The following is a 13,824-nucleotide window of genomic DNA, read 5'->3' on the forward strand; positions in this document are numbered from 1 at the left end:
GAGAGCCGTTCCCAAATAACGCTCCCTGCTTTAATAATACTGGAGGGATGCTGCCTTCACTCAAGCTTCACTTCAGACCTCAAGCAAAAAAAAAAAAAAAAAAAAAAAAAATCTGGATAGTTGAAACATGATCTTGGAGATTTGGGTTATTTGGCAGGAAAGTAGATTGAGTGCTACAAAGGTTCTGCTTGCAAAGTAAAGCTCAAATGCATGATGGGGAAAAAAAAGGGGAGGGAGAGGGAGAAGGAAGGAAGGAAGGAAAGATGAAATTTTCCACGCTTTAGTCAGCAGTATATCTACTCAGATATCTTTGGTTGGCTTTTATGCCAAGGAAAAATTAGTTTCTGGCCTCTTATAAGCTAAGAGGCATGGCAGAGAGGTACATCTGCAGAATGCCAGGCTCCAGCTGTACTTCTGAAAAATATAGTCATTGTTTACAAAATTTAGGCTGTAAGTTGTGTTCTGAGGAACAAGATGGAAGATCTGAAAGCCAAGCAGATGATCTCCACTGATCACCAGTGAGTTTGTGTCTCATCAGCCAAGGAAAAAAAGGTGATTGAGTTCCAGAATTGTTTTTTTTAAAGAACTGGAAAATATAGGACCAAAAAAAAAAAAAAAAATCCCAGAATTACATATTTCTGAGTGGATGAAGAGTGTCCTAGAAGTACCCCAAACACCAGCCCTGCTGCTTTCCCTGGGAGTTGTGAACGGAGAAAAGCTCCACCACAAGTGAGATTTACGGCCGCCCTTGGAAGGTGCTCGCCACGACCCAGAGCACGCTCTGCACCGTGGGCTCGAGGCGTGGAGGGAAGATGGAGCAGGGAACGCGCTTCCTCCCCGGGAATGGGGTGGACAAAGGGCGTCTGTGCCACGCCACCCCGTGCCGTGCCAGCCCCCCTGTGTCCCACGCAGCAGCGGGTCCCTGCAGCGGGAGGAGCTCAGCAGAAGTTGGTGACGTGGCGATGGCTTCGTGTTCCCCGCGTCGCCTGTGCCCGGCACGGGGGACAGAGACACAGGCAGAGCGTCACCTGCCCCTGGGCACTGAGCCTGCGTTACACCGGGTTACTCAGCTGCCACCCCAGCAACGAAATAAAATGAAGAAGCGTAAACCAAAGCCCTGCTGTCGCCCCCGTGAGCGTCTGCCAGCTCTGCCTGCGCTGCCACCACTCTCTGCAACCCCCCAGCCTCGCTACCCTGCAGGCTGGAAGGAAGATATGATTTAAGGTCCAGCACACACGTAGATACATCGGACTGCACAGCACAGGAAAAGCACGGTAATACCTAGGAATGCTTCCCTCGATGGTGCCACGACATGGTACACACACGCACACACACAGAAATCTACAGGGAATGCATGGGCATGGCGTGTTGGCAGTGATACAGACCTTGGCGATGGTTCGGGCTGCTGCTCTTTCCTTTAAACAGAAGCAATAGTACATTAGCATGGTGTCAGGTGGCAAAAGATGTTGCTGCTTCACTGTTAAAACATAACGAAACGACAGTACCAAACAATACAACTAAGTGGAAGTTGTGGACAGAAGAAAGGGAAAGGAGCGTTTAATTCCTGGAGTTTCTGGCCCGGACAGAAGATCACTGGAGACTCACACAACCTCAGAGAAGACACATACAACGCACAGGGTTGTAGATTTCACCCCAACCCATCCTCGTGGCTGCACACCACTGAGACACCTGAGGGTCATGTGATTTGTGTGAGCACAGGAGGACTTCTGTGGGCTCAGAGAGCGGCCCCCTTTCTTTGGAAACACACTGCCCTCATGCTTCTGCACATGGGGAAGGGTTTGAATGGCTCCCGTCACCTCGGTGCATTGGCTTTTCCCCCCCGGCCATTGGGACAGATCTCTGAATGCACGGATTCACGCCAGGTGCTGGGGTTGGACATGGGTGGGAAGGAGCATGGACCCCTGCCCTGGCATCCTGACACCCCAGCTGGGGTTTATGCCTCCAGAGCCTTTGGCTGCTGGCGACACGGATGGAGTGGGATGCCACAATCTGTGTTTGCGGTTTCATACTGTGATCCGAAACTGGACTGGCCTGAAAAAATCACTGAGGACAAAGTGAGCTGAATGCCTGCAAAAAGGGCAGCCAGGGCACTGCAAGCCATGCTAAGGCCACACTGAAAAATGCCCCTCACCTCCACTGAGCAGGTATTGTGGTGGCATTTCCCCCCAGCGATGAGGAAAACCCGCTCTGCCTTCAGCTGCTCCCATTCACAGCTCCTGCACTGGGAATGGTGCTCAGTGGGGCCTGGAGCAGCCCTGCCCCTGCAGCCCCACAGAGAGGAGCAGACCGTGTTTCTCAGCAGACACAGCTCTGCCTCCCCTAACACAGGTGTGATGTGTGTGCCCCCTGAGCGTGATGCTGCACCAGCCCTGGCCCTGCCACTGCTCAGCAGCGACCACTGACACCTGCACAGAGCCCGAGCCCTTCCCTCAGCTAAAGGCAGCAGCCTGGAGAGACTAATAAAAATGTCTTTTCCTCCCTCTGCTGCTTGCTCAGAAAAGCTTGGAAGCCCAGGCTCAGTCACTAGCTCAAATAGTCACAGTTTAAAATTTTCGGGCTGACCCAGGGGTGTATTCTTTACGGAGGCACACAGCCCAGGGCAGGTCCCATCCCACTCCTCCCAGCTGGCCCCGATGCCCACTGGCACCTCTCCATCCCCTCCAGGGTCTGCACACTCCCCATTCACCTGCAGGGCAGCCTTGACTGCTCAAAAACCCCAAGAGTTACCCCTCCCAAGCAGAGGGTGAAGGTGCAGGACTCCTGCCCTCCTGGGGGATTCGTGTAAACCTTGCCACAGCCAATTTAAGCAAAAATGTCTCACTGCTGCAACCCTGCCTGCTGTCACTGGAGGGAACAGAGAATGAATGAACACATCATGGGCCTGAGTGTCCTCTGAGTGTGGTGAGGAGCAGAAAGGTCAGGGGAAAGCTGGGATCACTACCTCCATCAGCCCCTTTGAGACTATGACTTTGAGTTGTCAGTCAAGCACCGTGACACTGCTCCAGAGCCAAGTTAGGCTGAAGGAATTCATGTAGAGCATGGGAGAGGGGCAGGGAGGTCACTGAGTGACCCACGTGGGACCAGCTGTCAAACCTCCTTCATCTTCGAGGATGTCCATATGCAAAAGGCAGGAAGGAAAAAAGAAAAAAGGAAAAAAAAGGAAAAATATCGCCAACTTTGTGTGCGTTCCAAACTCTCTTAACTCTGCTGCTAACCTGAATGTCAGTCCCGACTTGCTCTTCAGGTTCCTCAGGAGCTCCAGCTGGTTCAGAGGAGGGATGAGTCTAGAGGGAGAAAACAAAGAGCATTAAATTCCAGACAGAGCTGATCCCGGAGCCTCCTATCTCGGCAACTTCCCCTGCTGCCCCATCCTTTCAACCAGAACAGCTTTGTGCCACCAACTGCAGCTGGGGGACAGCTCAGGAAGGATGGAGAGGGGTTTGGCTGCTACTTCCAACAGTGTCCTAAGGCAGAGCAGTGGGGTAAGAGAGAGAAAGTGACAGCAAGAGAGAGAGAGAAACTTGTCTGCACCACTGGATTTTGAACCTCCCCAAAACCAAGCAGCTGCCAGGATTCCTGGGCAGCCCGGTGGTGTTTAGGCAGAGCTGTATTCTGTCAGGTTGGCATTGCTAAATGGAAAGAAACTCCATATTTGGGGGAAAATAAGAAAACTCAACCCTGCTGCTCTTGAGAATGTGGGAAGGCATGGGAAGGAGCAGATCGTGGACCAGAGAAAAAACGACCTGGGGTTGGGATCATCCCAGGAGAAACAGCAGTGTGCTCCAGGGTCAAGTTTAACCAATTCCCTACTCTCCATGTCAGGTTTTGCCCCAAAATGAGACAAAATCTTGTGTCACTGCCTTCCAGAAACAACAGGGGCTTCCTTTCCTTCCCATTTATATAAATATATATATATATATATATATATATATATATATATATATATAAAATTAAAAAAAATCTGACAATGGGAATCCTGATAAGAAGCAAAAATCCAGTGAACAAATATCCTGTGGCCTATCCTGTTTTTGTGCTTCAAAGCCAAGGAATTAGCTCCACATCCCTGTTTTTGGGTTCTTCCCTGAGATCCTGGGAGACCAGGGCTTGCTCCATAAATATTTAATACGGATATTCCCAGCCAGGTTTTCAACCAGGAAAAAAAGAGGCTGGAGGTGTCAGGGGGAGACTGTAAGAAATGAGCTCTCTAATAAAATGAAGGGAGAGGTATTCGTGCCCACATTTTGTCAGCCATGATGAGACCAATAGTTTCACACTTTAGCTAAAAAAACCCCAACTCAACTGGAAAAGCCTCTTCTCTGCAGGCACTAAACTTATCCCCAAAACCACAGCGGTTCAGCAGAGATTTTGTGTTCACAAGATTGAGGCAATCAGAAAATTTTCCAATTCTAAGTATGGAGAAAAGAATAAAAATAGGCCCGAAAAATTTTGGCTCGGCTCCCCGGTCGCTTCCATCTCAAGAAAAGCACATCCTGATCTCCTGAATTAATGATCCTCTTCATTCCAGACATCAGGAAGGAGCTGACCTTGATGCAGTGGAGCTGTGCATGGGTGCTGGGCTGTCACCTCCCTTCAAACACACCGTAGGGTTTGGAGATGCATTCCAGGTTGGGAGAGGTGGCGCACAAAATCCAGCACGGGGAGCACCCAGCAGGGAAGGAAGGGCGCACGACTCTTCTTTGGTGAATTAACTCCTCAAGGGGGGTCCAGCAGAACACAGGAAAGTTGCCCCACATTCTCCAGTGGGGATTGCAAATCCCGGGCTCTCACTGGTGCTGAGGAGCTCATTTAGCTCAAAGGACTAGAGGATTCGGGATTCCAAAAGGAACTATTTCTTTTGCACCAGCCCATGGTGTGCAGTGTGCTGAAGGCAGCCACCTCTTGTACTTCCGTGAGGATGTACAGACACACAGCAAACACAGAGATTCACCATTTCTGTGGCTGGTCCATGGGCCTGGTACGCATGAGGTGGAAATAACCGGTATTTTACTGAAATAATTATTATTAACAATGGGTGAAAACTTACACATATACATGACTTGAAATTTAATCTCAGCTAAGTGCTCAGCCTAACCTGTCACTGCAAACTTGGGGAACGGCTCCTGCACTACACCACTTCTCCAGAACCTTAAAAAACAAAAAAGGCGGAGCTCTGCGCAGCTCTTGAACCGAGCTCTGCTGTGGAACGCTGGATGCACGGCACCCTGCCCTGGTGTGTGCCCAGGTGCCACCATGCCAGGTGCAGGAGGAGCCTCAGGCTGGGGCTCCTCGTGTTTTCTCTCTCTCCTCCTGCTCCGTGTGTCACTGGTTAGCAGGGGAAGCGCGTTCCGGTTAAGGGGGAGCTGGCTGAGGGATCTGCACACCACGGGACACACACAGCTCATGCCACCCACCACAGCAACACTCCTGAGCTGCTGCAGGTCCCCCCCAGCTGCCTCCACCACCCCTCCCAGCACAGCACAGAGAAAGGCCACGCTGACTCCAGGTGCTGCCTCCCGTATCCACAGGGAAAGGCGGATCCGCTGCTCCCGGGAGCGCAGACAACTTTTCAAGCAGTAGGGGACAGGAGGGAGGTCATGCCTCGGGCCAGGACACCACCAGAACCCCACAACACGAGGAGGGCAGCAGCACACGACACAGTGGGAGCTGGGCAGACACACCATGACACGCACACGCACGCCACGATGATTTTTTTGAACAGTCCCAGGATGAACAATTAAGGAGAGAGAGTGACAAGGTGATGGGTGCTGGAATGGGATGGGAATCTAAATGAGCCTCCATGCAGTGCTGGAGTTCCTATGAGCAGCCAATTTTTGCCCTAACCATGACTTTATGTCTCCAACCGAAGCTGTTTTTCATGACTGAGAACATTTATGGCGCTTATAAAATACTTCATTACAACAAATGGAATGGAAGTGGCACATTCTTATTCCTCTCCCAGTAGTAGAAAAATGTCTGATTCTCAAAACAGGCTGCTGTTCAGCACAACAGGAAAATATATTCTTAATATTATACTTGCAGTTCATTCATGCAATTTGCTATAAATTAAGCACACAGAGCAGTAAGTGTGATTTACTAAGGCTGTAAAACTTGCATCTGTGAAAACTGGAACTGGGTTTCGAAATCAGACACTAAATCACATCAGCTCTAGTGGCATTACTGCATCTACTGAGGATTTAAACTGCTCTAAGAACAGAGCTTGGCCTGCAGTCTTGAAATTCAAGTCATTTATTCCCCATCTTAAAATATTAACTTGACTACACCCTCAGATACCCATCTCATATAAAATACGCCTGTGATTTGCAATCTAGTCCCTTCTGCAGAACCTGAGATAATGTTATTTATCATAAATCTTACACAGCCATATCCGGGACTTTGCATTTGGATTGATCCCAAAAGGTTAAGTCCCAAAGTCCCAGACTGAATAACTGTGGCTAATAACTGCTTAGCTCTAGGTGGGTCTTGGAACTAAAAACTGAAATGGAAAAAGTCCTGCTTAGATGAAGCATTCTTTCACCAAAAAATCAGACTGGATTACTCAAAGAAATGAACGATGGTATCAGTTTAGCATCCCAGATCTTTCTCTCCTCCAGGTTTTACCCTCAGAAGGAGGCAGAGCTGCTCTGGCGGTTTTATTCTGTGCTACCACTGACGTGCCCTGTGGTGCCGCAAACTCAAAGCCAGCGTTACCAGGTGGGCACAGCTCCTGCAGCTCAGAGCCAGGTAAATGTCACAGCGAAGGATGGGAGAAGAGGGCTGGAGAGAGGGAACACACGGCAGCGAGGGCAGAGGGAAATGGAAGATGCATGGGGATGTTTTCTCGTTGAGCGTTGCGTGGATCGGGGGAGGTTGGAAAGACCATCAAGAAATCATCCTTAACAAAACAAGCTTATCAAGCACGCTCCCATTCTCCTTCCTTACACCATCATTTTGGCAGTTTCCCAACACTTGTGTGTACCAATAGCTAAAATGTACATGGAGGTGCAGGGGGTTGGTCTGTAGCAGCAGGAGGGCGCGTCTGCTTTGGGCTTTCACTCATTCCTTGGAAAAACGCATCTTCAAAGGTTTCTGTCTGTCTTTTTTTTTTTTTTTTTTTTTTTTTTTGGTTTGGTTTGTTTGTTTTGTTTTGAATTCAAAGCTTTGCATGTTACAGTCCCAAATGAAGAACAAGGAGTGACATGACACACACTTTCAGAGTCACATGCACTTCATACCTGGAGGCACCATACGTTTGCGTTTGCGTGCTTTTCAAGTGTTTTCACCAAAGAAAACCAAAGGGGTAAGATAAACAGGGGGGGAAGTTGGGGTGGAGAAGAGGGGGAAAGAAACAGAATAAAGAAAATTAGCATATGAACGAAGTGTGTCCCCGGGAGCAGATGCTGTGGCCAGGCTCACAGGCGAGCGCAGGAGCGTGGGCTGAGCTGGCTCCCGCTGTGGCTGGCTCAGGAGCCACGGCACGGCCGTGTCACCCTCGGGGACAGGCAGCTGGCACCTTGCTCCAAGAGCAAATGGGCACCACGGGGCAGGGAAAGTGTGGGGGCCTCCCAGAGACCTTCCATGGGACATCCACAGCCCTCAGACCCACCTGCCAGGCACTCCCTGCGCTGGGCTGCTGAATGGGCAGGATGTGCCCCAGGGTTTGGGTTTTTAGTGAAGACCAGTATCGGATGGTTGTTCAGTTCAAGGCCCTGCTCTCATGAGTGACAATAAGAGCAGATTTTTTTCCAATAAATCCAGTGGCTGATGCACAACAAATTATTTATGACATCCAGGTGCACCAAGTCAACTCATGCATCACAACTCAACACAGAGGCCTTGTGCATATTCAGAATTTGGTTCTGCCACATTCCAGATTTAAAGATGAAATCTGGGATTCTCTCGGAGGCCACCTCATTTTCCCCCAAAACAGATCAGAGTAGCTCTACTGCAGTGATTGGAGTGATGCTCTGGAGCCATGTGAGCTCCTCCAAGGCATGTGTAACCACTTCCTCATATCAAGCAGCCAAGCCTTCCCAGAGATGCCTTGGGAAGAGAGATGAGCTAAAGGCACAGGCTCCTGCTATGAGGGATAAGCAGCTCAGTGTTGAGCAGAAAGGATGCCGAGGTAGTGGTGACTGCAGGTCATCCCTGGGCACCAGAGAGAGGGATTTTGTGTTCCTCAAGCCCACTTCCAAACCAGTCTGTGCATTGCAGCCACATGCCAGCAGCCATGGCCTTAGGGGGCTGCTGGGCTTGACGTGCTGCCATGGCTGCAGCAGCTCCAGCAGCAGCACAGGGCTGCCAGGGCCTGCCAGCTGGCTTGGGGAAGTGGGGAGGCAAGGAGAGATGGTCAGTGTGAGTGATGCAAGCTGCAGCCAGAACATACAGTCACTCCCTTTTTTTTTTTTTTTAATAAAAATCCACTTAATTTATTTGACAGCATTCAAAATATAGTCGGTAGGGGTTCACTGCTTTTTTGGTAAAAAAAAAAAAAAAAAAAAAAAAAAAAAAAGGCAATTTCATAGAGGGCTGAATCCATTGGTGCACCCACGGCTCACTCGCCCAGGTGATGTTCACTTGATCTGTGCACAAACAGGAGATGGGGTTTAAGGCAGAAGCTGAGAGTCCAGAGGAATCCATTCCTAAGGAAGCCCAGGGTGACACTGCTCTGTGGGGCTGAGCAGCACCCACAGCAGCAGCCAGAAAAACTGCTACAACCCTGCTACAAATCTGTCCTGGCTTCTTACTCAAGATAAGCAGGCTCTCCCATCTACTTTTTTTTTCTCTTTCTCCTTCCCAGACTTTCTATTTAGCCTTTTCTGGAGATCTTTAGCTCGGATTTCTTCCTGCATATTAGCTCTGTGGAAATACAGGTTTTAACAAGGGGTTTATGTAGCAGGTAATCAAAAGGGTGTCACTGCATGTCTGGCTGCATGGCAAGTTCAGTATTTCAAAGAGCAGTAAAATCTGGCAAAGTCCACTGAAAACAAGCCCTGAGTGCCTGAATTTTGCAGTGGATTTTGGGCCAAGCTCCATCTTCATCCTCTCCAGTAGCTGACCCCAGGCAGTGCTGCAAAGGTACAGCCAGAAGGTCGGGTACTGGGAGGGAGAGTTTCAATGGGTGGGTGTAATGCTATTGGAAAACAGCTTTGTTCTGTTCTGTTGGGTTGTTGCTCTTGTTGTTTCGGGATTTTTTAGACAAAATCTTCAAGTTGGTTCATAAATTTCTAGGGAAAAAGCAACCAATCAGACACACACTGGGAATGAATCCAATGAGAACTTAGTGACCACAACAATGGGACTTCCCACAGGTTTTTATGATGGGTTAAGAGGTTGGCTGCTGTGTTTGAAGTACAGGCCAAAGCTTACCCCAGGAAATACATCCAGGCTGTCTGCCTGAGGGCTAGAAGGCACTAGTAGTAGGGAAAACAGGAAGGGATTACTCCTGCAGTGGCACAGCCCTGCGTGGGAGCGGGGAGATGGGGCACAGGGAGCCCCACCACACCCAACAAAACCCCACAGAGCTACAGGAATGTCCAACAAACACATCTAACCCTTCTACAAGCCCAGAGAGTCATGGATGGCCCCTAAAAGTACACCAGCAAGGGGCACACGGCCCTGCCCAGGACACAGGGAGGTGTGGGGTGAAAATGAATGGAACATTGTGCATTTCAGCTTCTGAGGAAGCCACCAGGCCCAAGGGGACATGAAGGACACGGCGGTTCCCCATGTCCTGGAGGGCTGGGAGGCATGGCAGGGGACTCTGTCCCCAGCTCCACGAAGCTCCAAACCCCAGGACATTATGGGTTGCCACAGCACTGCTCTAACCTGTGTGGTTTCACCTTAAAAACCTGCCTGGTTTTACTGCAGGTAGAGCAAGGCAGGTGGGTGCTGATAAAACACTCTGGTGTTCAGCAGCCTCATCCATCACAGTTCCAATGTCATTCCCTGCTTGTGTCAACACCCTGGGATGGATAAATGAGATACAAGAAATGGGAAAACGCTCCCTGAATCCCGAGTTAGTTTTCCTCCTCTTAGAGACAAAAAAAAAAAAAAGGAAAAGAAAGGAAAGGAAGACCCGGGGAAAATCCACCTGGGAAATCACCAGGCTGGTCAAGGGTGGGAGAGAAGTTTGCTGAAAGGTAGAAGGACCATTAGAGACCAGTTGGGCCAGCAAGGAGAGCCTGAGAGGGCACGAGGAGCTGCAGGTAGGGTGAGGGTGGTGTTTACCTATGATCCAGGGCAGCTTGGAGGGAGGTCTTCACACCTGGGCACGGCAACTGTCACAACACAATGCAACTACCAGCAGGCGTGGAGAAATAAAGGTGAAAAGAAGAGCATGTACACACAGAGAGACATGGGAAACAAAAAAAAAACCAAAAAAAAAAAACAAAACACAAAGCAACACGGAAATTAAAACCAAGTCAAAAAGAAAAACAATGAAAAAATACAACGCAAAAAAACCTCCGAAAGTAAAAGCATATACCAGCCCTTAGGAGCTCAAAATCAACTTTTTCAACCAAAAAAAAAAAAAAAGAAAAAAAAGTAAATAAATAGGCAAAATTATATATTCAAATAGCAAAAATAACTATGGAGACAGTGGCATCACGAGGAAGGCAGTGGAGGAGGAAGCTGGAGGAGGAGGTACCTGTACATGGGGACGGTGACGGTGCGTTCGTAGTACTGCCAGGTGGAGTGCAGGTCTGTCCGCGACAGGTTGGTGGCATAAAATCTCCAAGCCGCCTGTGCAGGAGAAAACCCAGTGAGATTGTGCACCCAGAACTGGCCAGAACCACCCCTGGGTTTATAAACCTCAACCAACACCGAGTCCTGCGGGATGGATCCAGCGTTCTGCCTTCTCCCTGGTTTGGTAAGTGACAGACTTGGGGAGGTACCATGATATTCCTGACCACGTGTGCCCAGCTAAAGATGCTGCGGGTCCCAGGCATTCGCTGCCAGGCTGAGGTCAGGGTGGGTGTTGCTGCTCATAAAGAAGTGAAAAATGCAGAGAGAGAGGAGCAGGGGAATGTAAAATGACTAATTTCAATTCTCCAAGATGTACACCAAGGCCGGCCTTCTGCACGGACATCTGTTCTTGTGAAGAAAATGCTCCCAACTGTACCTCTGTATCAGGATAAATATTCTCTTTGGGGAGCAAAAAAGGGTGAAAACAGACTGTTCTAATGCATTTGTCTTGCTGAGCTGGCTGATTGCTGAATTCCATCCCTTTCCTCTCTAGATACTCTACCACATATGCTGTTTTCCTACGGTTGATTTCCTGGCATTTATTCCCAGACAAAACCAGTCACCAGCTGCTGTCTCACACCTTACACATGCGGCTCCATTTGTCTCCTCCCCATCTTCTAGAAGTCTATGAAGCTCCCCAAAACCAGGATGATGAAGCCACAAGGCTCCTTGGATGTGACCCTCACCTGGATCAGGCCCGCTGCTGGGTTTCGCCTCTTCTCAAAGTGTTTTTGTCGATGCTGCTCTTGCACCTTCAGAGCAAATCCTGAACCCAAGATGCCCTGGGGAAGAGAACAACAATTTGCAACTAGTAGGGGTTTAGTTAAGCTTCCACTTAAAAACTGTGGCCAGCTTTCCCTCCAAAGGTTTTTTCCTGGCTTGTTTTTTGATTCAAACGTAGAGGAAGAAAGGAGCCTCTACCCCGGCAGCCGTGGCAGGCACTCTCCAAGGGGCAGCAGACTTTGCTGGCACTCACTGGAATTGCAAATTTTCCCAAACCACCTCCAGCCAACGGATAAAATACAAAAGAACCGCAGCACACTGTCATTCAGCAGATTATCCCCATAGGAATCCAGATCCTGCAACACACTGAAATGCACTGCCAAAGGGACGGGGGAATTTGCTGAAATGGTGCAATTGCAGAATCACAGACTGCGTTGGTTGTAAGGGACCTTAAAGCTCATCTCATTCCAACCCCCTGCCAGGGGCAGGGACACCTTCCACTACCCCAGGCTGCTCAGAGTCCCATCCAACTTGGCCATGAACACATCCAGGGATGGGGCAGCCACAGCTTCTCTGGGCAACCTGTACCAGGGCCTCCCCAAACTCACAGGGAAGGATTTCTTCTTAATATCCACTTTAAAACTACTCTCTTTCATCTTAAATTACCCCAAGGAACAGCCTTCTGGGGGAAAAAAGCTTTTTATTGCTTCCATGAATAACTGTGCAGAGCCAAACTGAAAGCTCCCATCCCATTTGCTCATGCACACGATGCCCAAGTTGTGGATATTCAAACGGGCTCTCCCTTTTTCCCCCTCACTTTTTGATTCACAAGTCACAGAACATCACAGTCAGGAGGTGTCTGAGTGCATCACGCTGTGGCTGTTAGAGTGCCACCAGCTCCAGGGGCTGGGGACAAGGCCCAGGTGAGTTCAGCACCCCCCACTTACAGCAGGAAGGGCGAAGAAGGAGACGCCGATGAGCGTGAAGGTCGCCGCCAGCAGCCGCCCATTCCAGGTCTGTGGATACTTGTCCCCGTAGCCGATGGTGGTGAGAGTGATCTGCAGGGAGATCAGTGCCCAGCCTTGAAACTGAAACAACGCAGCCAGAACTGGCACAGCAGCCGAGTGGCACAGGGAGGAGCCGGGTCACCGCCTGCCCCGAGCTGCCCAAGGCACGGTGAGGCTCCGGGACTTCGGGGACCGGCAGGGACGGGCAGCTCCACGCTGGGATGCAGAGACACCCCAACACCCGCCCTGCTCACCTGCTGGGTTTCACACCAGCTGGGAGCGTGCTGGTGCCTTTTGCTGTCACAGAGAGAGCTGCCATCTGGTGCAGAGGCTGGCGGCAGCTCGGAACCTCCCCCGGGAGGGGCTGTGCCTTGGGCAGGGGAAGCGAACCCGCACCGGGCCCCCAAACTCCCTTTTGGCAGCTCAGGAAAGCTATTTGCACTGCACAAAGATCTGCTGCTGTTTATTCCCCATCTTCCCAGCAGTGCCCATCAGCTGGTCTCCACTCCCCTATTTAAAAACGGCTTGTTAGGCTGAGAGGAGGAATTATGGTTCCTTCACACCACCCTATTTAGGGATGGGTTTTGTGCTGTTGCAATGCACCAAGAGAGAGCTGGCAAGCTGCGGTCTGTATTTTGGGGAAGGACCCAAGAGTTTTGTTGGAAGCAGAGCCCCCTGAATTTCCAGCTGCCGGGGGAGACACTTTTTCCCACTTCAGTCCATGGACATCACTAGTGGGAAATGTTGGCTATTTCCCCAAGGCTTCCAAGAGGATTTGGAGAGCCTGGGACTGGCAGAGCAAGGCAGAGAGGGATGGTTCGATTAGAAACATCCTTGAGACTTCTGATCCCAAGGGCTCTCCCTGTCACACAGCCTCCAGGGACAGAGCTGGCCCCAGGGATGGGAGCTGACACCACAATGATGTGGCATTGGAAACATGCGTTCCATTTAGAATTAAAAATCACTCTTACACAAATGGAAGTAGGATCCCAAAACGCCTTTTAATTGGGGGCACTAAATGCCTTATCAATTAGATGCTATTTTGACCAAGTGGTTAAAAAATGCATCAATGTGGCTAATCCTTGCTGAAACACAGATTTTGAGCAAGGCTCTCCAAAATCACTGCAAAGCTGGTTTACAGTGTTTTTGTAAATTCTATAGACAATGAGTGTTGGATACACTAAGACCAAACAAAGGATGAGCATCTGAACCTGAAATTTGATTTATCCCATCTCTCAACATCTGCCCATGTCGGATCCGTGAGCTGGACTCTGACAAAAACTGTTTATTTTAATGAAGCTCAATTTTTTTTCTGAACTTCTCAGTGGCA

At 49.8% G+C, this 13,824-nt stretch overlaps 1 protein-coding gene across 9 annotated transcripts in view; it reads right to left on the reverse strand.

Moving 5' to 3' along the window:
* The window catches only part of KCNQ2 (potassium voltage-gated channel subfamily Q member 2), a 75,377-nt gene that overhangs the window by 33,387 nt on the left and 28,166 nt on the right, over positions 1 to 13,824 (reverse strand). For 6 of the 9 annotated variants that reach the window (XM_040080037.2, XM_040080034.2, XM_040080031.2 and 3 more), the window contains exons 6-11: positions 12,435 to 12,545; positions 11,451 to 11,546; positions 10,667 to 10,761; positions 7,254 to 7,283; positions 3,237 to 3,305; positions 1,386 to 1,415 (exon numbers count right to left, since the gene is read on the reverse strand). In XM_040080037.2, coding sequence (XP_039935971.1) covers positions 1,386 to 1,415; positions 3,237 to 3,305; positions 7,254 to 7,283; positions 10,667 to 10,761; positions 11,451 to 11,546; positions 12,435 to 12,545 — 431 coding nt within the window. The remainder of the gene's footprint in view (positions 1 to 1,385; positions 1,416 to 3,236; positions 3,306 to 7,253; positions 7,284 to 10,666; positions 10,762 to 11,450; positions 11,547 to 12,434; positions 12,546 to 13,824) is intronic. The other 3 variants (XM_040080036.2, XM_040080033.2, XM_040080032.2) reach the window with 2 other exon arrangements.

Source organism: Hirundo rustica, chromosome 16, assembly GCF_015227805.2.
Source record: "Hirundo rustica isolate bHirRus1 chromosome 16, bHirRus1.pri.v3, whole genome shotgun sequence".
Lineage (NCBI taxonomy): Eukaryota > Metazoa > Chordata > Aves > Passeriformes > Hirundinidae > Hirundo > Hirundo rustica.